This window comes from Sarcophilus harrisii, chromosome 2 (genome assembly GCF_902635505.1).
Source record: "Sarcophilus harrisii chromosome 2, mSarHar1.11, whole genome shotgun sequence".
Lineage (NCBI taxonomy): Eukaryota > Metazoa > Chordata > Mammalia > Dasyuromorphia > Dasyuridae > Sarcophilus > Sarcophilus harrisii.
Genome location: NC_045427.1, coordinates 317,039,602 through 317,064,377, shown reverse-complemented (window position 1 = coordinate 317,064,377; position 24,776 = coordinate 317,039,602). Strand labels below are relative to the sequence as shown.

At 37.7% G+C, this 24,776-nt stretch overlaps 1 protein-coding gene across 1 annotated transcript; it reads left to right on the top strand.

Annotated features, from left to right (window-relative positions):
* The first annotated feature begins 553 nt into the window (after positions 1-553).
* On the top strand, positions 554-24,137 carry DHRS7 (dehydrogenase/reductase 7). Its single transcript, XM_012541009.3, has 7 exons — positions 554-860; positions 4,812-4,964; positions 7,231-7,337; positions 8,776-9,015; positions 17,303-17,425; positions 18,170-18,385; positions 23,949-24,137. Exons 1-7 carry the CDS (start codon positions 728-730, stop codon positions 23,994-23,996), a joined length of 1,020 nt encoding a protein of 339 aa, XP_012396463.1. The 5' UTR covers positions 554-727; the 3' UTR covers positions 23,997-24,137.
* Positions 24,138-24,776: the final 639 nt, after the last annotated feature.

The window sequence follows — 24,776 nt, the reverse complement described above, 5'->3', positions numbered from 1 at the left end:
TCTTGCACTTAAAACAAGGATTCTTACAAGGTGTTAAGCCAGTGGAATTGATTAAGACAATGGTTATCTAGTTTAGCACGATGATTAATAGTTCTCTAGTTCAGTACATGACTTAGTATTTAATAGAGTTCTACAAGATTCACATCTATGATGATGTAATTATAAGAGAGCATAAAAACGGGGAGCCTGGGCCAGATTGGGCCAAAGAAGACAACGGGACTGACCGGAGGCGGGAGCTCAAGCCCTGGGACGCAGAGCCAGGTTCATTCACTTCATCTCCCAGGAGTTGGGAACTGGAGAGAGTGCTACTTAGAATTAGGGAAACTAGTTTCAAACGATTATCCATGTGTATTTTTCCTGTGTCTGACTGAAAAGATGCCTTCCCCTTGACAGGATTTCAGGGGCCTCGCCTGTAAAACGAGGCGGGGTAAGACGAAATGACTTCCCAAGTCCCTCCGCCTTCTGCATGTCTAACACCAGTCACCGAAGGCGAAGCCCGTTGTTCAGGGCGGACCCCGTTGGCAAGCAGGCTCAGGAGGCGGGGCTTGAGCAATCTTTATATTCCGAGTCCTGTCCTGGCCAGGACGGTCGCCGGACCGCTCCGCTTCCGCAGCAGCGCCCGTGCCCCGCGGGGCTGAGAACTCCGGGAAGGGGAAGGCAGCGGCCCGGGAGAAGGGGGCTTCCTGCGACTGCGTTTTCTCTGGGACCCGAGCAGGACGCGGCGAGCATGAGCTGGGACCTGCTCTTGTCCCTGCTGCTGGCCTGTGCGCTCGCTTACCTCGGCGTGCAGCTGGTCCGTTTCGTGCGGGCCGACGGCGACCTGACCCTGATGTGGGCGGAGTGGCAGGGGCGCCGGCCAGGTGAGGACCGTGCCCGGGTACCGGGGGCTGCGGCCGCCTGGGACTTGGGCGGCCTTAGCGGCCTCCGCGGAACCGGAGCAGGGCCCGCGGCGCTCGCTGAGCCCGGGCGCACGCGCCCAGCCCTTTTCTGAGATCCCGAACTGTGCTCGGGTTAGAGGCTGGGCAGGGGCGCGCGGGCAGCGCTGGGGGCTAGGCCTGCCTGCCTCGTCCTGGGCACAGCTGCAAAAACGCAAGGGGTAGCGCCTCCTGCATCCCCATGGTTCCGATGGAGGGGAGAGCTTATACTTTTATCCTAGGATGGCCCCTTCCCAAGTTCTTCCTGCTCCCCACCCCCTTCTTCTTTCCCTAAGCGACTAGCCTAACTGGCATCGGAAAGCTCACTCAGCCAATTCAAGGAACTACCCGCCATTGAGAAAGATGAGGGTGTAGTTGTTTATGCTTAGTAAGTCTTGCCTCAGCCCTAGAGAATTGGCAAGGTGCTGTTTCATACGTTAAGTTACGCAAGAATGCCCTTTGCAAAGTGCACACAAAGGCTATTTTTTTTTTGCCAGTTTCTGATTAAAGTTCTGTTAAAAACTCTCTACTTATATACCTGATGAGGATCACAGATTTAGTTGCCCCAAATCCTACAGGCAGTATGTGAGATTTGAACCAAAGGATCTCTGTCTGACTCCTGAATCCTTGCTTTTTCCACCATACCCACGAGTAAGTTGGAGAAAACTGGGGATCTTTCCCAAGGGTCTTTGAATTTTAATAGTGAAGGCAGAATTTTGGGGGGCCCCGGATAGTTGAGCATTTTTTGAAGCTTTTCTAAGCCCCTTAAGTTACTACACTGATAACTTTACCTTTCTTATGGTTTGTGTAAGTTTTGGAGCATTAGATAAACAGAATAGAGATCAAAATATGAGCTTCCTCTGATGTAGCCTTGTATCAGTATTAGGATTTTCACTTGTTCTGTGCTGCACTCTGTCTTAGGTGTCAGAGGATTAAGTGAGTTGGGCTTTTGGGAGAGAATAGATCCTTATTTTTGTCTTATTGAACTAACAGTTTACTTCTCCCAGTTTGTGTTTATTTAGCACTTTGTATTATGTATTACATTTGATTTTCATAGCCACATTCTGAACTCTTTAGGGCAGAACAAATATCTTTTTTTTTTTTTATAATAACTTTTTATTGACAGAACCCATGCCAGGGTAATTTTTTACATTATCCCTTGCACTCACTTCTGTTCCGACTTTTCCCCTCCCTTCACCCCCTCCCTTAGATGGCAAGCAGTCCTATATATGTTAAATATGTCATAGTATATCCTAGATACAATATATATGTGCAGAACTGAACAGTTCTCTTGTTGCACAGGGAGAATTGGATTCAGAAGGTAGAAATAACCCGGGAAGAAAAACAAAAATGCAAACAGTTTACATTCATTTCCCAGTGTTCTTTCTTTGGGTGTAGCTGTTTCTGTCCATCACTGATCAATTGAAACTGAGTTAGGTCTCTTTGTCAAAGAAATTCACTTCCATCAGAATACATCCTCATACAGTATCGTTGTTGATGTATATAATGATCTCCTGGTTCGGGCAGAACAAATATCAACAGAGACATTGCCCTTAGATTGAGGCAAGTGATAAGGCTCACTGGTATTTTGCCTTGTTCATACCAAATATGGAGTATTGGGGGTAAATCTCTAGCTTTCTTTGAAGTGTCAGGTGCAAGTCCTTGCCTGGCATTAGGAGGTGGGAAATAATTAAGTGAATGCCCCCTTGGGCGTTCCAGTCCTTGGGAGGGACTGGAATGGGAGTGCAGCAGCTGCCCTGGAGAGTTAGCATGAAGATCTGGGGCTGTGTGAGCACTGGCACCAGGTCTGCTCAGGGCATGGATTTAGAGACCTAGTTTCCCCTTCATAGCCATGAAATATGTTGCTGCCCTGCTCTGACTCATGACCACAAACCCTTCACCTCTTTATTACCACAGAGCTCCCATGAAGGATAATGTCCTCTCTTCAGTCCCTAACCCACTGACACCAGAGCTTTCACCTTCATGAATCTGCCTAGGACCAGAGTCTAGCACCCCCCGACTTTTTGCTGTTAGGATTTTGGCTCTCACTTAAACCTACTCCAGACTAATTATTTGCTCCAGGAACTCTTCAGATTGTGTATCATCATCCCCCACTACTTTAGTTGAAGCAAACTACTGGCAATGATTCTGTAGTTAACCAGTTTAGATATATGATGTCCACCATTATTTTCCTTGCCTCCATGTTTTGAACAGCTCATGCTTTAGCAGAAACTAAACTCTGTTACCTCCACCATCCCCTTCTCCACTGATATACATTTGTGCTGCTGAATGCTATGGGAATGAGCTACACAATGATGTATACTGAACTACAAGTTTGTTTTCTAATCTTAATTAATTACTGCTACATAACAGTCTTTTTATTTTCCTTAATGGACTACCATACTCCCTACATCAGTTATTCTAAACTTTAACAAAAAAACTTAATTAAAAAAAAATCTTTCTTTTAAGTTTCTTTTTTATACCCCTTCCCTAGTCCTTCTGATGTAGTTAGTGACAGGGCAGAGAGATGTGAGAATTGGGGTGGGAATGCCCTTGGCGTGCAGGTCCATTGTAAAAGAATTCGCAAACCTGAAAAGTCTGAATGGCAAAAGGGAAGTTAATTGGCACTGAGCCGTCAGCTTTGCTGACTGTGGAGACAAGACTCCACAGGCAAGAGGTCCTGGCAGAGAAATAACAAAAGGTTATCACTGAGAAGAAGGTGTCTTCACAGTGGGCAGGAGTCCTGGCAGGCAGCTGTGCCAAGAAGAGAGCTCCCTTGATAAAGCATAATCCTGCTTTGGACTAATGCAGAGATTTGGCATTCAAAATAGTCTTTTTATAAGAAGTCTGAGGCTTGGTTCCAGCTGAAAAGAGAGTCAGTACCCTCAGGCCTAGATATTTATCATGGAGTTTCAAGTCATTCAATAGGAATAACAGGCCCAGATCTTTTGAAGGCTTTTTCCCAGAGCCTGGAATTTCCTGAAGAAGATCAGACTACCCCCAAAAGATCAATGGAGGATAATTTGACCAGGATCTCTAATTGAATGAAGCCACTTAACTTTGTCTGGGAGCATATACCTTCCCCAGACTTTTCTGCTTACCTCCCTTCTTTTACAGATCAAATGGGACACAGTTTCAGAGTTCACCTTCATTGCTTCCCCCCCAAAGTCAAGGGGGACAGTTTCAAAGTTCACCCCCATCACTTCTCAGCAAAGGATCCTGTTTCCTATCTTATCAGGAAAATAGAAGTCATCCTTTCCATTCTCCTCCTACACCTTAAAATCCCTCACTTTCATCCTCCAATTTTCTCCTCTTTTGCTGTAGTCACTGACAAAGATCTGATCTTTCTTCTTGCTAAAGCCAGACCCTCTACTTGTGCCATGAATCATATCCCCATCCATCTCTTCTGGGAGCTAAATCTTACTATTTGGCTCTTTTGTGTATCTTCAATCTCTTCCAATTGACTTCTTTCCTTTGCATATGAATATGCCCAGGTGTCTCTCATTTTAGACAAAACCTTCATACGACTTTACCATACCTTCATGTTATCATCCTATAGCTATCTTATTTCTACAGCTAAACTAGAAAAAGCTGTCCATAATCATTGACTTCACTTCTCCCCTCTCTTCTAAGTTACTTTCTCAACTTCTTGTATTCATTCTGGCTTCCATCCTCATCACTCCACTGAAACTATTCTCTCAGAGGTCATCAATAATAATCTTAAGATTTTTCTGAAGACTTTCTTTTCTTTTCTTTTTTTGTGGCTAGTATCCTTGTGTTTTGTATTAAAGTTATTTTGGGGGGGAGGAATAAGGTTTTTGTTATTTATTCACATGTTAGAATAATTGAAATGTTTCCCATCCTCCCACCCCACCCCCCCCATTTTCTTTTAAACAGAATGGGAGTTGTCTGATATGGTGGTTTGGGTGACAGGAGCCTCAAGTGGAATTGGTGAGGAGCTTGTCTACCAGTTGTCTAAATTGGGAGCATCCCTTGTATTATCATCAAGAAGAGCAAATGAACTAGAAAGGGTAAAAAACAAATGTCTTGGTAAGTAAAATTGTGAATATACTTAATTTATATTTTAAAAAATCTTCTTTAGTAAAGTCTTAACTTTATAGCTATGAGAATATGATAAAAAATTTTCAAGGTGGGAGTTTCCTTGTCCCTGATTTGAATGCTTGGACCTAAATGTCTACCTTTTTATCCTATCCCTCCCCTAGCTCTCACCCAAAAAAGGGTTAATGGGGTACAACTTCTGTGGGAAATATCCCGAGGTCCCTTGACTTTAAAGTACTATTGTTCTAACAGTCTGTCTGTCAATGATTTTAAAGTCTCTTGGCTTTAAGAATATAATAATTTACTTACAATCCATTGGCCAGTGATAACCAAGTTCCTGAGGCAGTAGTGAATAAAAAACCCCTCAAACTTACCGGTAAATCATAAAATTAGAAAATAAGTAACACGAAGCTCAGGTCTCACTAACTTTTTCTATAAATTTGTCTTCTTGCCCTTGGTTCTTTGCTAAATCTTTTTGGAACTTAGCCCGCTTAAATTGGTATTATAATTGTGGTGTCTTTTCCTTTCTCCCATGCCACATAGTATCCCCCCTAACTCCACTATGCTTTCCAACCCCACTTTTGCTCCTTATAGCTAACTAACTCTCTCAGGGTGCTCAGTCCCTTTCAGGATTTAGTCTCCCAGCTAAGGGCATGCCCCAACCTCATAAGGTACTTCTTTTCTATTGAATAATTATGAGTTCACTGAGGAACTTGTCTTTATATGCTCTTCCAATTCTATTTCATATTTACCATTCCTGATATTTATTGTATTCCTTCATTTTGTCTGTAACCTCTTCCCTAAATAAATCTAGCTTTTGCCAAAAAGAATAGCCATTGTGAATTCACATGACGACCCCAACTTTTCGTGTCCACCATAATTTGGTTACAAATCCCACACCATAGAATGTATCAGTGTTCTGTGTTCTAGCTGAATCAGTTCTGCTTGCCGTACCTGGGTTATATTTTGCATGAAGTCTTTCATGAATCCTCCCCTTTCCCTACTCCCAGTTAGAACTCATTCCTTTCTTTAGAACTCATTCCATTCTCTTTGTTCTTTCGTAGCCACTAGCCCCTTCCAGAACTCCTACAAAATAAAGGGGGTAGCAGAGGGGTAGGTAATAATAACAGTAACAACAACAATAAAAATAAAGCTAATAACACTTAAGATGGTGTCATAAATATGGCAATCAGCTCAATTCTTTTGCTTTTGCTGTGTCATTTAGAAGCAGTTTCAAGTATTCAAACTAATATTTATTATTAGAAATTCAAGCCCCAAACTGAGAATTTTCTATTTTTTGTTAGAAAAGTTTTTTTTTTTCATCTACTAAAATAGTCTTGTGTTAGTGATAGAACAGAAGAACCCTATTGTATTAAATCAGTCCTCCTGAAATTCCTTCTTCAACTCATTTGATTAATGTGCTCATCCTTGTTGAGTAAGGTCAAAAGGCCCTTTTATTGCCAGTTCTTATCTGCCTTAATTCACTACCTTTCCTGGCCACTGTGAGAACTTAGATGTTTTTCTGGCTTTTTTTGTACTTCTTTCAGGCCTAAACAGTGAATGATGCCAAATCAGAAATGATGAGTCCACCTAGCACTTAACCTTATATTTAGATTCTTATTAAGTCTGTCAGTCTCTTTCAAAACTCTCCAGTTATATTTTTTGTTTATACTGGTAAGTTGCTATTGTTTTCTTCTGGCTGAAATGTAGATTAAGAACAGATTGTAGGAAAAGATCCTGACCTTAACCAATATCTATTTGAAACACGCACATTGCTACATTTTATTTGGTCATATTTCTTAACAAACACCTATACAAAGTACATTCCCTGAACAAGTGATTGTAACATCTTTCCAATGTTAAACACAAAACTTTAGAGCCAATAGAAAAAATATATGGTCCTTTTGTACTTCTTGAGGGTTTGCCTTAAATCTGATTTCATCTGTCTGCAGACTTTAAGACCTTGGATTTCAATGTGATCCTTTCTGCTACTGAACTTCTGCCCATAGAAATGGAATAGCCTTTTTTTTTTTTTTTTTTTTTTTTTTTTTTTTTTTTTGGCTAATACAATCAAGATGCTTCCTAAGAAAGTGATTGCTTTAATATACCAAGTTGTACATATTTGATACCTATCTGAGAAACTGATGGAACTCTACCATAGTGCACTTTCTTAGGTGGGAGCTGTGTTTAATGATAATGGGAATGTGATGGAGCAGCGACCTGGTAGTCATGTCCATGTTTCAACCTCTTCATTTAGAGATTAGCAACTTGAAAGAAAAGGACATACTTGTTTTACCCCTTGACTTAACTGACAGAAGTTCTCATGAAGCAGCAACAAAAACAGTTCTCCAAAAGTTTGGTCAAGTAAGTTGTATTTTGAGTTGGCACTGTCTTTAAAAAAAAAAAAAAGCATTTGTAATTGTTATCTGCCTCCAGACAAAAAATGGATATTGTCTGGATGCAGATGGAAGCATACTGTTTTTTACTTTCATTTATTCTTTCTTTTTTTCTTTCATTCTTTTGTTTAAATTCAAGTCTTCTTGAATAAAATTGTTTTACATGATTGCACCTGTATAACCTGTATTGGATTGCTTACCATCTCAGGGGAGGGATGGATAAAATTTGAAATTCAAATTTTAAAAATGGTTTAAAAATGATTAAGAGTCTAAGCTTCTTGCTTAATGGGAATGGGAGAAAGTTATTTTCCCCAAAGCAAAAAAAGATATAATACCTGACCCTGGTTTTGCTGACTTTGTTCTCTTCAATAGAAACAATCTGTTGAGAGGATCCTCTTAGGACAGGAAAAGATAGGGAGACAAATTTAAATCTCTAGGGACAAAGGCAAGTTGAAATGGAGAGCTTTCTTCAACCCCAGAGTACAGACAAGTAGTGCCAATTGTCCAGTTATCAACTTTGAGCAACATGTTAGAACCAGGCATTGTGTTGGAAAAGATCTTGTTCTCTTTATACCAACTTCTTACTTAAATGCAGTTAACATAGTCTTCCTGTTCAGTGTTTCAAGATTACGTTGTGTTTTCCTAGTGGTTTGATTAAAAAATAAATAGTTGGACTTTTTTTTTTTTTTTACTTAAATAAAAATGATTAAGAGTCCCAGGCAAAAAATTCATGATAAGGGGTATTAAAAGATAGATGGGGCATTATCCTAGAAGCGGTTTATGTCAGCAGAAAATTTTAATTGTAAATAGAATTGGGTCTAAGGTAAGAGTTGGTTCATTCTTGCCATGGTATTTTTTCTTTATAGAAGATAGTTGTAATACATGTAGAATAAATGATTTCTATGAAAAATTAAAATTAGTTCATTTATTCATTAACCTTTGTCCATTTTAGAACAGTGGGTTTAATTCAGAAGGATTTCAAAATAATGTTAATAGCTAGTATTTATAGGCTTCCCTAAATATAATCTCATTTTATCCTTACAATCATCTTGAAGATAGCTGCTGCTGTTAAAATTCCAATTTTACAGATGAGGAAAATGATTCTGAGACACTATGTCCAGGATTGCAGATTTGAACCCAGGTCTTGCCTCCTTTCAGATCCAGGACTCTATCTAATTTGCCATCCCATTATCTAGACTATGTCTGGAATAATGATTTTGCCTTTCTGTTTGAGTTGTTGACTAGTTTTTTTTTTTTTTGGTTGTTGTTATTGTTTTCTTGACTAGAACTTTAATACTTACTATTTCAGTATAGTAATCTTCCAGTGAAAAATCATTCCAATTAATAATATATTCACTTTACCTTCTAAAATTTTTACTTTTTTTTTTTCTTTTTCTATACCCAAGATTGATATTCTGGTAAACAATGGTGGAAGGAGTCAGCGTTCTTTGTTTGTGGAAACAAACCTGGATATTTATAAAGAGATAATGGAAATTAACTTTCTGGGAACAATCTCCTTAACGAAATGTGTTTTGCCTCACATGATTGAGAGAAAGCAAGGAAAGATTGTTACAGTGTCCAGTGTAATGGGCATCACAGGAGCCCCTCTTGCTTCAGGATATTCTGCTAGCAAACATGCACTTCACGTAAGTTGGGTTTTACTGAGTTTAGGTAATATTCCATATTTAGAACTGTCTCCACTATACTGTGCACTCCCTGCTGGCCAGTGACTCAGTGAAACACATCCAAATTGGTGATTTGGAAAAGATAGTTCTTTAATTGTCAGTAGTGTTATTATAAAATGACTGATTGTAGGAGTGACATTTATATATGTGTGTGTGTGTGTGTGTGTGTGTGTGTGTGTGTGTATTTTAAAATAACAGGTTATTAACCTAAGGAGTCACTGCTTTGAAGGACAGGCAAGCAGTTTTGAAGTGAGTATGTTAAATTTCCATTGAATTCAACAGCAATTCATTAGATACTTAAAATGAGCATGGTTTTGGTTAGATACTGAAGATACAAAAGTAAAAAAAACACTGATTATTATCCTCAATGGGCTTATAGTAAAATATCACAAATATAACAAATATACAAATAAATTTGCTGGAAGATAGAATGAAAGTTGCAACAAGCCCTTTCCATGAAATAGCTTCTGGATTTGGAAATGGGCAATGAGGACAAATCTATGAACAGATTATATCATTTCTCTGGGCTTGAATTTCATATCTGGATAATGGAGGAATTCAATTAGGTCATCTCCATTGCCTCATCCAGCTCTGGATGCTTTGATTCTAAAGAGAGGTCCAGATAAAATTCTCTTACAAAATTGAAGTAGGAAGATCAATCAATCAATCAATTAATCAATAAGAGCTGTCATCACTTACCAAAAGATATGATCTCTATCCTCAAGGAGCTTACATTTTATCAGGGAAAATAGGACATATAGTACAAGAGGGAAATTTATCCCATATTATCCTCATCACAACTCTGGGAGGTAGGTGTTATTACAGATTATATCCCCATATTACAGATGAGGGAACTGAAGCAGAGAGTGGTTAAGTGAAATAAATGCCCAGGATCACACAGCTAGGAAGTGTCTGAGGCTGGATCCAAATTCAAATACCGCTCTGCTTAGCTCTATCTCTAGGCATTCAATCAATCTGATTCCTAATATCCCTTCCTAAGAAGATCCAGACAGAACTCTCTAACACAATTGAATGAGAAAGATCAATTCATCAGGAATATATTAATTATCTTCTATGTGTCAAACTAAATGGTTGCTGCCCTCCAAGATCTAAGTCTGCTACCACAGCACACACTGATAGAGTTGATGTGCAAAATAAATACAAGATAATTTTGGGGTGGTGAGGAAGCATTAGTCATTGGAAGGATTGGGAAATTCTGGGCTTTGAGTTAAGGAATTCTGAGAGGAAGAGGTAAGGTGTCAGTGCATTCCAGGAATGGGAGACAGTCTATACAAAAGTTTGGAAATAGAAGAAGAGTTAAAGATAGAAGAAGTGTCATATATCTCTTTAGCTGGAGGAAAGGTTGTTGTTGTTTGTTTTCAGTTATTGAAGAGGATCATGTTACCAGGGAAGTGATCCCAGGACATGCAAGTGGATTGGATTTAAGGGAGGGAGGCTGTGCAAGGCCTTCTAGTTCCCTTTTCCCTCCAGAGCCATCTGGGTCAGTGGCCCCAGATGCAATGAGAGATCTTGACCTTTTTAAGCTAAGGTCTTCAACAAGTCTCAGAATTGGGGAAGGTGATGTGTGAGCTGGGTGTTGATTTTGGCAGAGGGAAGAGTCAAAGGTGACCCTGAAGTTTTGTGATTGGGAGGATGGTGGTGCAGTTAACAGATTAAATAGGTAAAATGAGATAAGAGTCAGAGGAAATGACAAGTTTATTTTTGGACATATGGAGTTTGAGTTAAGGTAACCAAGGAGATATAGCACTGGAACTAAGAGATGATTATATAGACTTGGTAGTCATTTGCATAAAGATAGTAAGTGAAGAAACCTTGGGAGTAGATGCAATCACCTATGGAGAGGATGTTAAAAAAAAAATGAGATGAAGACTGAGCATTGGGCACACACACACTTAGGGACTGGAGCTAGATAAGGACAGTGATGGAGAACAAGAGTAAAGGCAAGAACAAAGAGAGGTGAGACAAATAGGAAAAGAACCAGGTGATAGTAATGTCATGAAAACTAAGGAAGAAGAATTGAAGAGAGGTTGCTCAGTGATCCGAAAAGATTGAGACAGAAAAGTAAGTGAACAGTCACTGGTAGCCTTCAAGAGAACAATTGTAATATATTAATGGGACTAAAAATCATTTATGGGGCTTGAGGAGTGAATATCATGATGATAAAGTGAAAGCACAGTGTTTAGTTAGACAACTTTAGCAATTCAGGTGACCAGAGTAATTCATCATCTATAAGGGAGGTTCCTGATGGAGCAATAGGTAAAGAAAGGTCTAATTTTAGAGTTGTAAATAGTGGTAAATATTCCTGTAGATATCACTGTCAATTCACTCAACCTGGCATGGTCATCTCTGCCTATTTGGCTTCAAAATCTTTATATGAAATTTAAAGTTACTTTTTAGGAAGGAGAGGGGGCTCCCAGGCACAGATGATGCTTTTAGCCAACCAAAACCCACCACATTTTAATGACTTATCTGTAAGCTTGAACCTTTGGTTTGAGTAGCTGGGAAAGATCAAGAGATGTAACTAGCTAGCTATAATGGCATCAGGAGCATTTAGCTTGCAGGGGCAGAGGACAGTGTGAAAGTAAATAGGGATTAGGATTGAGGTGTCATTGTAAAGAGAAGAGGGTGGCAAGAGAGTCTCACATGAGTAATTGCACCCTAAGCTTGTAGGAGGGATGTGGGGACATATCTATTCAGAATAGAGAAAGTATATGTCCCAGACATATCCACATTTGTACAGCATTAATATATTAAATGTGTATTCCATCTTGTCACCATTCTGGCAGAAATAATTACTGAATCTAAGCCTTGGGAACCAGGGCTCTGTCCTGGTTATTTTTTTTATTGTAGTAAGTTTATTTATTTTTAATACACATTGCTTTATGAATCATGTTGGGAGAGAAAAATCAGAGCAAAAGGGAAAAACCATGGGAGAGAGGAAAAAAACAAAAAAGAAGTGAACATAGGATGAGTTGATTTACATTCAGTCTCCTTAGATCTTTTTCTGGATGCAGATCTGTCCTGGTTATAACTGGTAAAGACCTACATGGTAGTTGTTGTTTAGTCATTTTTCAGTCCCTTTTGTCTCTTCATAACTCCGTTTGAGTATCTCTTGGCAGAGATACTTGAATGTATCCCATTTCCTTCTTTAGCTTATTTGGTAGATGAGGAAACCAAGGCAAATAAGATTAAATGACTCACTCAAGATTAAATATCCAAGTATCTAAGACCAGATTTGAATTTAAGAAAATGAATCTTCCTAACTCCATGCCCATATATCCACTGTGCCACCTAGCTTCCTGAAGGCATAAGTTGGCTAAATTAAAAGGGATTACTTGTTCACTTAGTAATGATTACACTCATATAAAGTTAACCAAGAGGGCATGATGAGGTTTAGGTTTTGGTTAGGTTAGGTCTTTCTGTCAGAGAACCAAATGATAAGGTCTAGATTTAGGGAACCAAAATGAGATTAGGGTTTCTGGTGGTCAGGGAGTTAAATGATGAGATCTAGTGGCAGTTTCGGGATTCAGGGAACCAAATGGAGGGGTTTGGCTCCCCTGCACCCCTTGGGATTCAGCACATGGGTAGAGAGTTTTGGGGAACACCCTTCTGGTGGCACAGAGTTTTTCTGTAAAGGAATTTACAGACCCAAAAACCTAGATTGATAAAAGAGGTTTATAATAGGCATTGGGAAGTCAGTCTAAGTAAAGTTTCTAATAGAGAAATCCTGACAGAGAGGCATAACATCTCATTAGGGAAATAGGTGAGGATAAAGAGAGGGTAGCGCTGAAAGAGAATATCATCTCAGTGGGCAGAGGCTGCTATGCCAGGAAGAAAGAGTTTCTGTGGCATTTTAGCTCCTCTATAAGGAGTTGTTTCAAGTTGGCTCTTTTTATCTACAATCTGAGTTTCAGCTGTAGCTGGAATTTGAATAGAATTGAATGAGTCTCTTTAATTCAATAGGGTGAATTCTGTAGCTCAGGACTGAACCAACCCCACCTAGATAACAGAATGAAGCTACTTATTTTGTTTCCTCTGTGGGAAGGGACACACCGGGTTCAAGGAGAATTTCTCCTTCAAGGAATTTTAGAGAGTTTCAGGATCCCTTCTTCAGGTAGGATTCTTTTTAAGAGTACTCTTTGCCTCCCAGACAACATTTAGTCCATGACATGCATGATCCTTCTATAGAAAGCCAATTTAATATTTAACGTCAGTAACAAGCTTCTGTTAAGTGCCTGTAGTCAGGAATCCCCTCCCATGGGAACTCCCACTCAGCCCGCCCAACAAAGGGCACCCCAAAGAAGGGGTAAAACTAATTGTGAGTCTGGAATTCCCCAACCAAAGGAACTCTGAACTTCCCTCCAACCAAGGGTCAAAATTGATACCAAAGAATGAGGCTAGAAGACTTTTTTTATATGATTGCATAAAAGTTTTAATAATCATTTAAGTTACCTACATAGGAGCTACCAGATGATGATATCCCACCCCTGCTGCCCGAGGCAGCAGCCGGACTATTAAGTGGTCACTAAGACCTGGAAAAAGCCCCAGGGTAATTATAGAGTCAAACAAAGGGAGGAGGAACTATATAAAATGTCATGCAGACATTAATGCATTTTGGCTAATGGTTTGAGTTATTTTGAGTTATTGCTTGGGGACAGGCCTTGATTCCTAAATCCAGATCCCAGGCAGCAGGCCAGTGCAGGTGACTAGATGTCTAAACACTCAAAGACATTTAGTTTTCCGTTTGAATAAGTTACTCCACACACAAGATTATTTGCTGAATACTTGTGTCCTTGTAATAGCTTTCACTCTTGCATGACTTTCACCAATTGGGACCCCATAATGCCTGTTATATGCTGGGAACTAGACTAGACACTGAGGGTATACAGACAAAAATGAAATAGTGCCTGCCCTCTACCAGCTTACAATCTAGGTGGAAGATATCATGTCTTTCACGTGCACACACATATAAGAATATACAAAATAAACATAAGGTCTTTTCAGTAGGAGCAGGGAGATACCAGTAGCTTTAGGGATTAAGGAGGCAGTGGATGAATTGAAGTAAATAATAAGTAGTGAGGACATTACAGGCGGGGGATACTTGAATGTGCAAAGTTATGCACAGGAGATGAATATTCAGTAGCTAAGTGTTCTGCTGTGTGCTAGTTCCGGAATACATTTAGCAGTTATTTTTATTCATATTTTTGAATAATTTCACTACTTTTAGATATTTTCTTCATACAGAAGGCTGTAAAGTATCAGAATTGAGATGACAGTATTGTACTGACAGCATCAATTCTGGAGATTGTTACATAATTTCCTTCAGAGATGGATTCTTTCAATTTCTATTTCACCTTCTTGTAAAACATCAGGATAGTTTTCCTTGATGATTTTTTTTTTTTTTTTTTTTTTTGGTCATGACTTTCAGGTAGACCAGTAATTTTAAAATAATCTCTCCTGAGTCTATTTTCCAGGTCAGTTTTTTTTTTTTTTTTCCAATGAGATATTTCACTCCCTTCCCCCTCCCCACCCCATTTTTCCTTTCCTTTTTTTTTTTTTTTTTTTGATTTTGCCTTATTGTATCTTGATTTCTCTTGAAGTCATTAGCTTCCATTTGCTCAATTCTATTTTTTAAGGAATTATTTTCCTCAATGAATTTTTGTACCACTTTTCCCATTTGACCAATTTTGCATTTTAAGGCATTTTTCATTATCTTTTTGCATTTCCTTTTTTACCTCTCTCAATTCTTTCCCTAATTTTTCCTCTATCTCGCTTATTTGATTTTCAAAGTACCTTTTGAGCCCTTCCATGGCCTGAGCCCAATTCTTATTTTTTCTGAAGGTTTTAAATGTAGGATCTTTATCATCTTCTGAGTGTAAATTTTGATCTTTCTTGTTACCATAATAACTTTCAGCGATCAGAAACAATTTCTGTTGTCTGCTCATTTTTGCAGTCTACTACTCAGCTTTAAATTCTTTGTTAAAGTAGGGCTCTGTTTCTAGGGTGGAGAGTGTACTGTCCCAAACTTCAAGGGATTTGTGCAGCTTTTTTCAGAGATCCTTCTAGGGATCTGATCACAATCACCTTGGAGTTGTTAGGTGTGTTCCTGCTGTGCTATAGCTGTAAGGTCCAGTGTGCTGGCCTGGGCTCCACTGGGACTGAACACCAGACTCCTACCCCCACATACCCTCTCCACTGACCTTCAGAGTCCTCTCTGGGCTGAGAGGTCCAGACGCCTCCAGTACTGATGCTGATTCAGAGGTCCAGCCTTGCTGACCTGGGGGTCCAGGCCTGTGCTGGTACTGCATGCTGGGTTCCCACTCTGGTTCCTCAGCCCTTTCTTGCTGACCTTCCAGGACCTCTTTGTTGTCTCTGGACTGAGTGGTCTGAAAGCCTGGGGCTGATTCAGAGGCTGAGCTGGGGCCAGGGCTGGAGCTGCTGGGTCCCCAGCTGCGCCACCACACTATTCACTGGGGCAGCACATTGGATTCCCACCCTAGTATTACAGACCTTTTCTGATGAGCTACCAGTTGCCTTCATCTGGAAAATGTTCTACTCCATCTTTTGGGATGTTCTGATACTCTAAAATCTGTTCAGTCATTATTGAAAGCAATTTGAAGTAGTTTGGGGGAAAGTTTGGGCAAGTTCTTGCCTTTAGTCTGCCATCTTGGCTCTGTCCACCTTGCAGTTTCAGTGAATGATTTGGTCACAACTTCTTAAACTGTAAATATATTGGAAAGAATCAGACATCTTTTGGGCTGTCCACTGGGATTTCAAGGGGCATCTCTTGTCTCTGCAGTTCTGAATGTTCATGTTGAAGTATTTCATAATAGATTGATGGAAATGGGATAGCATTGAGAGAATATTCTCTTCTCAACCCGCATGGTTTTCAACCAAATGGCATTGTCTTTAAATCTAATTGGCTTTCAAATTTATAAAATGAGTGAAGAAAATTCACATTTGATTTGTTTTTAAACTTGTTGTCTCCCCACTGAAAAATTGGATGAAACATTTGCTGAAGCTAAATATTATTTGTTAAGTGAGGGAGGGAAATATGGGAGAATCACCTCTAAGTCACAAGAGAATAATTTGAAGGAACTAGAAATGTTTAGTTCTAGACAGATAGTCTAGAAAAGGATACAATCAGTATCTTTTTTTATTCTTTCACGTTTAGTGATTGTTTCCATGAAGGAGATTCTCAGATTCCAAGCTATCTGATCTAATCTCCTAAGTTCTAGTCCTGTGCCACAAATGACCTATTGGATATTTTCTACTGTAACATATCAAAATTTACACAGAATTTGGGTACTAGATCTTTTCAAACCCACCCCTGTTCCAGGATTCCCCATTTCTCTTGAGGATACCACTATCCTTCCATTCTCCTCAGCTTACAAACTTGGCATTATCCTTTATTATTCATTGCCACTAAGCCAACATATCCAAACCATTCTCCATAAAGCTACCAAAATAATTTTCCTAAAGCACAGGTCTGACCATTCTTCTCCTTAACAACCATAGTGGCTCCCTATTATCTCTTGAATCAAATATAAGTGCTTCTGTTGAAGATTTAAAGCACGATTTTCTATATGAAACCTTTTGTGATTCCTCCCTCAACCCCGCAATTAATGCCTTCTTTCTCTACTCCCTTCTCTTGCATCTATTTTGCATATACTTGTATATGTAGGTGTTGTTTCCCTTCACTATTATTGATTGAATATGCCTTTAGGGGAGCCACTATTTCATTTTTGTGTTTGCTATCCCCAGTGCCTAATATTAGGTACTATTAACTAATTAATATGTATGATTATCAAGTGCTTGATAAGTACTTTGATAAGATTTGCTATATGAAAAGAAATTAGACTTATTCTGCTAATTTCCAGGAAGAAGTACTAGGACCAATTGGTAAAATTTCCTTCTTAAGTTACAAGCTGAATGAAAATGGAATGGACCATCTCATGAGAATCATGGGCATTTTGAGGCTTTATGTTTTTGAAGGAATGTTGTTGAAGGAATTTCTGCATTTGTTCACAAGTAGAACCAAATGCCCTGAGGTTCTAACATAAAAAATTCCTATGCTTCTTTTAAAAGGTGAAATTTAATTACCTATCATTATCTAAATAATAGATTATGGTAAAAGAACTATGATGAGATCATAATTCATAAATGATTAAAGAAAGCTTTTATCTGTGTATAATAACAAAAATTTCTTTTGGGGGTGGTCTGTTAGGGGTTTTTTAATAGCCTCCGAAGTGAACTTACTACATATCCAGAGATAACAGTTATGGTCATTTGTCCTGGACCTGTCCAATCAAACATTGTACACAATGCCTTTACTGAAGAAATCTCAAAGGTAAAGACTTTTGCATTTGGAAAAATGTGAATTATAAGTATCAGTGTTATCTTAAGATATGTAGATTAGAAGTGTTAATAGATTAGATATACTTTTGATGTATTACAACCCAGTATTGTCAGTGCAACCTGAATTAGGTATGCCATTTCCCACATGGAAACTCTTTAACTACTTTTGATTCACCTCTTTAGCTCCTCCTGAGTTCTAAGGAAATCAGGAGGTATAATCTGATATCTCCATACATTAATGTAAATGAATCAAATAATTAGCCTTGAGTTCAATTTGTAAAATAAATCAAAGAAAACTTGTTTCTATGAACTTTTTTCTTACTTTCTCAACCCTCCTCATCTAAGGGCAGCTTATATCATACCAATGTACTATTTATGGTGAGGTGAAGTTCAAGTTTCTTAATTTATGGCAATTTAACTTATGGACATCAAAGAAAAGTATCAGAAGTAGACATCTTTAAGTTACAAGAAATTCCTTTGACTTGTTTAGGTTAATCTAGTGTTTCCTCAGAAAATGAAATTTAATTATTCCCAAATATTAGTTATTTTTAATGTTCTGTTGAAGATGAGCACATAAAGTCTACATTTAAATGTGTTTCTATTGTAGAAACATTTTTAAAATAATTGATTATATATGATTGAGAAAATAAATAAGCCTGTGTTCAATATATAGAACCTAATAAATAAACAATCTTGGATGACTGTTTACAACCCTGCAATTTTTTCATTTTTCCAGAAAATAGAGAACCCAGGAGAACAAGACTATAAGATGGCAACTAGTCGCTGTGTTCGGTTAATGCTGGTTTCTATGGCCAATGATCTAAAAGAAGCCTGGATTTCTGAACAGCCATATTTGTCATTTTGCTACATTGGTCAATATACCCCAACCTGGGCCTGGTTGTTAATAGACAAGTTGGGACCCAGAAGAATTGACAATTTTAAGAGTGCACTGGTATGGTCTTGTGTATTTTTTTCTATAGTTTTGCAGAACAACATAAAGAATTTGTTGGTTCACAAGTTTTATTATTCTCATAGCTGTCTGTCTCCTGAGATTAACCTGGCGATCTGAACATTAATTTAGCCTTTCAGGCAATTCTCTAAGACTAGTTACATTAGTAAAACACATTTCTTTGTTGGAAATTCCCAAAGTTTGTTTCCATCAAATAGTGTGTACTCATAAATGCATACACATGTATATGTATGTGTGTGCTCCTTATATATATATATATATATATATATATATATATATATATATGTGTGTGTGTGTGTGTGTGTGTGTGTGTGTGCATTCACATATATTTATTTAAATTGCTACAACATTGGTTATATAGTCATTTTCTGCCTAATATTAATTGGTTCCTTTAATGAACAAGTGAAAAAACATTTGTTAACTGCTGAGTACTATGCTAAATGCTAGGGATATTCTAACAGGGAGATCACAGACATCGAGGAACTGATATGGAAGGGCTTTGTATCTGACATTAAAAAGTCCTATGCTGCTTTTATTTTAATTTTTAATTTCCATTTTTCCTTCCTCTCCAAGAAGACAAGCAGTCTGATATAGATTAAACATGTATAATCATATTAAACATATTCCCACATTAGTCTTGTTTTGAAAGAAGAATCAGAAAAAAAGAGAAAAACCACAAGAAAAAAAAAATGAAAATTGTATACTTCAATCTACATGTAGACTCCATAATTCTTTCTCTGGATGTAAATAGCATTTTCTATCATGAATCTTTTGGAATTGTCTTGGATCATTGTATTGCTGAAAAGAGCTAATTCTATCAATCAGATTGATCATCACAAAATATTGCTGTTACCTATGCTGCTTTTAAAAAGGTTACATATCATTGTTTAAAGAACAGATTATGATAAAAGAATATATATACTCACTGAAATGCAAATGGTTAGGCTGGGATTTGGGCCACTGGGACAGAATTGTAAATAGTTGTGATAGCATCAGAGCAAAATTATCATACCAATGGCCTCAAGTACATTTCTTCCAAATATCTTTCAGCTCCACTGTGGACTGTGTTTTCCAGTTCTAAGTTCAAAGATATGTTTTTGATCTATTACATAGTCACGTTTGCATTTTGCTTCAGTCTCAGGAATCTTTACCAATGTATTAAACAAGCCTGTTTCTCCCAATGTTTATTGGAAAGGGAATTGGTGAGCCAAGGTACTGTTATTTTTAAAATCTGAAATAGACTCTTCTTGGCCCTCTACAACTGGGAAGTAGCTATTCTTCAGCCTGATTTTGTAGCAAATAAAGGGAGAGTTTACTAAACATGCGTAAGGAAATTATGAGCGTTGCAATGGAAATAAGAATAACTGATTGAGAAGCAATGTGTAAAGAGCATTGGACTCTGAATTGAGAGAGACTTGAGTTTGAAGACTCAACTTCCTGAATTCAAATCTGTCCTCAGACACTCACTAGCTGTGTGACTCTAGGCAAGTCACTTAACCCTCAATTCCTCATCTGTAAAATGAGTTAGAAAAGGAAATAGCAAATTCTTCCTATAAATACCTGCAACCTCCCTCCCCCCCCCAAAAAAAATGTAGGATCATAAAGATTTTGACTCAGCTAAAACAACTAAACTAAAACAACATTCGTTTTTATTGTCCCAAATGAAGTCAGGATAGGAGGAGTGGGAAGCCTTTATTCTGAAGATATAAAGAGAAACAATTCTGAGGAGGAGGAAACTAGGAAGTTGTCTAAAGCAACTTTTGTGGTTGTCCAGAAAACAAACATATCAACCAGCTGATATATCTTTTTTTAAAAGATATATACAAAAAAGAAAGAAAGGGTAGATGGTGTAAGATGAATAAAAAATGTGATACTTTTCATTTAAAAGTATTCTTAGGATGAAACTAGGAAGTTTCTGAAAGCACTTGATGGTGTCAGAAAAACTAGAACATATAACAAGTGATATTTGGTAAAAGATTAAAGAAAAGAAAGAAGGGTAGATGGTTTAAATGAATAGGAAAATGGATACTTCATTTAAAAGATTAGGATTGAAAGTTCCTGGATGAGCTGATGGGAGAAAATCGAGAACAAATAAAAGTGAGTTTTGAAGTTATAGTTGTAATTGTTTTTCTACCTATTAGGGAAAAGACCATCCAAAGAAGAGATGAACCAATAAATGCTTGGGAGATGGGGAAAACTGATTAAATGAAAGAGATTAGTTTTTCTCATCATTGCTTTGTTTGCGTCTGATAGAGAACAAACATGCTCTGAATGAAACAGATAAATTGGAGATGGTAAATCACTTGAAGCTGCTCTAGAGGTGATAGAGATGAATGGAGTATTTAAGTTTGAGTTTAAACAATCTTGAAGATCTAGATGGTATTGAAATGTCAGGAGGTGATTAAGACTGAAGACTAGAGATGTTAAGTTTGGATATGAAAATCTGAGTCTAGAATGAATTAACCAGACTGAGCAGGAAGAACAGGCATCTCATGGAGACAGACTGTGATAGGCGTGTGAAGCCAACAAAGGAGACAGAGAAATAGTGGACCTTCACATGGATGGAGAGCCAGGAAAGAATAAGGTCATGAAGTCCCACAGAGGAGGGCATCCTCAGCAACATAAAAAACTTCAAAGGTCAAGAAGAATGAGAACATGTAGTGATGAGGTTTAGATTTGGGGAACCCAAATGAAATTAGGGTTTCTGGTAGTCAGGAGTTAAATGAGGTCTAGTGGCAGGTTTGGGGTTTAGGGTAGGTTTGGCATCCCTGCACTCCCTTGGGATTCGGCGCAAGGGTAGGGAATTTTGGGGACTCCCTTCTGGTGGCTCAGAGGTTCTCTGTAAAGGAATTTACAGACCCGAAAACCTAGATTGATAAAAGAGGTTTATTATGGGGATTGGAAGTAAGGTTAAAATCTGGTTAAGGAAATAGGTGAGGGTAAAGAGAAGATGGCACTGGAAAAGAGTATTTCAGTGGATAGAGACTCCTTGGGATGCCAAACATGATATAGCTGGCATGTTTGGAACCTCTGCCAAGAGAGGATTTTAGTTTGACTCTTTTTATAATGAAAGATTTAGCTAAAAGGGACCCGTGGGTGGAGTTCTAAGTTGGCTCAGATCTGATGGGGGCTGGGACAAGCCCAGATCTCCTATTGGAATTCAAAGGGGTGCTTTTGACCAGGATTTGTGAATCAAAGGTCCTGGCTTCCTGAACTGATAGTACATCGGTCAGGAGGGAATCTGAAAGGAATCACAAATACAATTTCTTAAAGGGACCACAACCTGCTTCAGTGGGAGGCTATCACATTTGGCCATTAGAAATTATTATTATACTCCTTTTTTTTTTTTTTTTTTTTTTTTTTTTAAAGCAAGTGATCTTAAATGGAGATTAATCGCCTCATATAGAATTCTCTTTTTATATTATGCTGTATGAGGTATTTCAATCCAGAATTTTAAAATGTTTTAGAGGATAAAAAGAAACCATTGATAAGTAGAAGAAGTAGTTTCAATTAAGTGATGTGGTCAGAATCTAGATTATAAAAGATCAAGAAGTTAGTAAGAGGAGAGGAAATAGAGCTAAGAGGGAGGAGAGGAAGTAGAAGCAATACTAAGCTTTTTCTAGAATTTTGGTTAAGTCAAAAGGAGAAGAGATAGAAAAACAAAAGCTTGTGCTAGTGTTGAGGTCTAATGAAGACTTTCTAGGGAAAGAAGAGGCTCAGCCATATATATAGATATGTAGATATATAGACAAATATATCTATGTATTTATGTATCAGGAAAGTAAGAGATTGAGGAAAGGAGATGATTTAGAGTTCAATTTGTTGGAGAAGATGAGAGGGGAGGATCAGGTGTACAGGCGTTAGCCTTGGGGGTTATCTCGTTGTTAGAGACTAGAGTATAGCAGGGAGAGAAAGAGGGATTTTAAGGGGAAGAGAAGACAAGTCACTGGATGGAATCTATAGAGAAGAGATTTAATAGTATCTTAAAGTTTGATTGAAAGATAAAACAACTTTATTGTGTTCACTTCTGGGCACTCCATTATAAGAAAAACATTAATAAGTTAGAGGGCTTCTAAAGAAGGATGACTATGATAGTGAAGGACATACTAAATTGTGAACTCTTTGAGATAGAGGAATTTTTTTTTTTTTGTATTCTCAGCCTTAGCAGTGTTCCTAGCACATAGTAGGTACTTAATAAATGAATTGACAAGAGTCTGTTAACATAGCTTATAGTGAGAACAAAGTAAAGAGTAAAAAAGTATTGCTTTAAATTTTGTGTCCCTTGAGTTCCAACTCTTCAAACTGGAAGAGACTATCCTTTCTATATATAGTGTTCTCATGAATATTTATCTTGGATGGGAGAGAAGAGGCAAAAACAGTCTACATTGTGAATTTAGTGTTTCTGCTAATCTATAAATTCTCTCTGCTGGGAATTTATTTGTTCCTGTTTTTTTCAATCATCAAAATTAATCTTGAAATGAAACAAATTACAAACTAATCTATACTTAATTTCTTGTCAAATATATATACCCTATGAATCAGTAAACGTTACCTTTATAATTTACTATGTAAGATAATACCCTAGTCCAGAAATGCAGAAAAACAGTTTTTAAAAGGGGGATGAGTTGATGCCAATTTGCTGTTCTTAATACAATAACATAGCTGACATTATATTATAGTTTTACAATAAACCATCATGAGATTAATATTTTGCTTAAAGACTGAGATTTTGAGGGTGTGCTTATCATTCTAATTTGAGTCTTTTTTCATTTTCCCCAAGAATCTTAACTGAGCATAATCTTTTAGTGAAGCTCATAAAAATAAAAAAATATTTTGTAACAATCAGGTTGCAAAATTCTTTGAGGTTCCTGTCCCATGAACAGGAAGGAATAGCCTAGAGAAACAGCTTATAGACATCATGTAAGGATGAATATAATACTGACTCCTGTTATCTTTGTCCTGGGGTCCCGAGCCAGATTTCTTTTTTGGTAGGGAATTACTGTTACAGGAAAATTCAAGGTCTTATCTTTTTTTTTCCCCCCCTGAGGCAATTGGAGTTAAGTGACTTGCCCAGGGTCACACAGCAAGGAAGTATTAAGTGTCTGATACCATATTTGAACTCAGGTCCTTCTGACCTCAGGGCTGGTGCTCTATCCACTGCGCCACCTAACTGCCCCTTTCAAAGTCTTATCATACCACACAGTTCAAAACAATAACTTCAATACTCCAAAAATTTTATTTCATAAAAAAGCTCCTTTATATATATATATATATATATATATATATATATATATATATATATATATATATATATATTATTTTTTTTGGTGATAGACTTTAACAATGAAATATTTACAAGGCTTTATTTGTAGATTCCAAGTTCTATTTCTCTTCCAAACATTCCAATGATAGCGGTAAAGCAGAATTTGACCCTAAACACAATACAGAAATTATAAGATTATCCTAAAAAGTCTCCATCATTAACCAAAGTAAGAAAAATATGGCATGATTACTTTTGATTAATATAACTATCTCTGTGTTACAGGATGCTGATTCCTCTTATTTCAGACCATTGAAGAAAAAATCTAACTGAGAGAATACCAGCATTTTTCTGCCCAGTAAAATTGAAGATTTGGGAAAATGAGATTATTTAGTTTATATTTCTCTAACTTGATTTGTTAAATAAAATCTTTGTCATAAATACTAAAATAAAGATCTTAAGCATTATGTTTCATATTCTTGAGTTAAAGAAATCCCAAACATTTCTATCCTGGAAACCAAGAGAATTCCCATCAGTTGAGAAATAACAAAACGCATTATGCTACTTGCATATAATGGAATATACTATGCTACAAGAAATAATGGATCAAGTAAAGGGATTTATTAATTGAAAATCATGCACTCAGGTTGGGCTGTGCTCCTTTTAGAAGATAGCAGGTGTCCACTGTGCAACAAAGCAAGACAAAGATATTTATTTATGGAATCTGCATCACAAGATATATAGATTTTTGAGGTTACAGGAGGAGTTTTCTAACATGGGGAAGTCCTAAAGCCTTGATGCAACTGTGTATGTGGTTACCTAGAATGCATACCAAAAAACCTAATTGGATGGAGTATTGATTTATGATAATGACATTATGATTAGCCTGACTTCATCATAAGTGGACCCAAAGGACAATAAAGAAGGAGAGTACATAAGTGCCATGTCAGGGGAAAGATTAATTAAATTTTGTCGTTTAAAATCCTGGTCTACATACATCCTGATGATGTTTCTTTCTTTGGGGCTGATTTCTGTGGTTTTTCTAGACTTGATGGGTCATTAAATTATAGATCTTGTAAACCTGGGTCTGTACCTGTCAGCTAGTGATTGAGG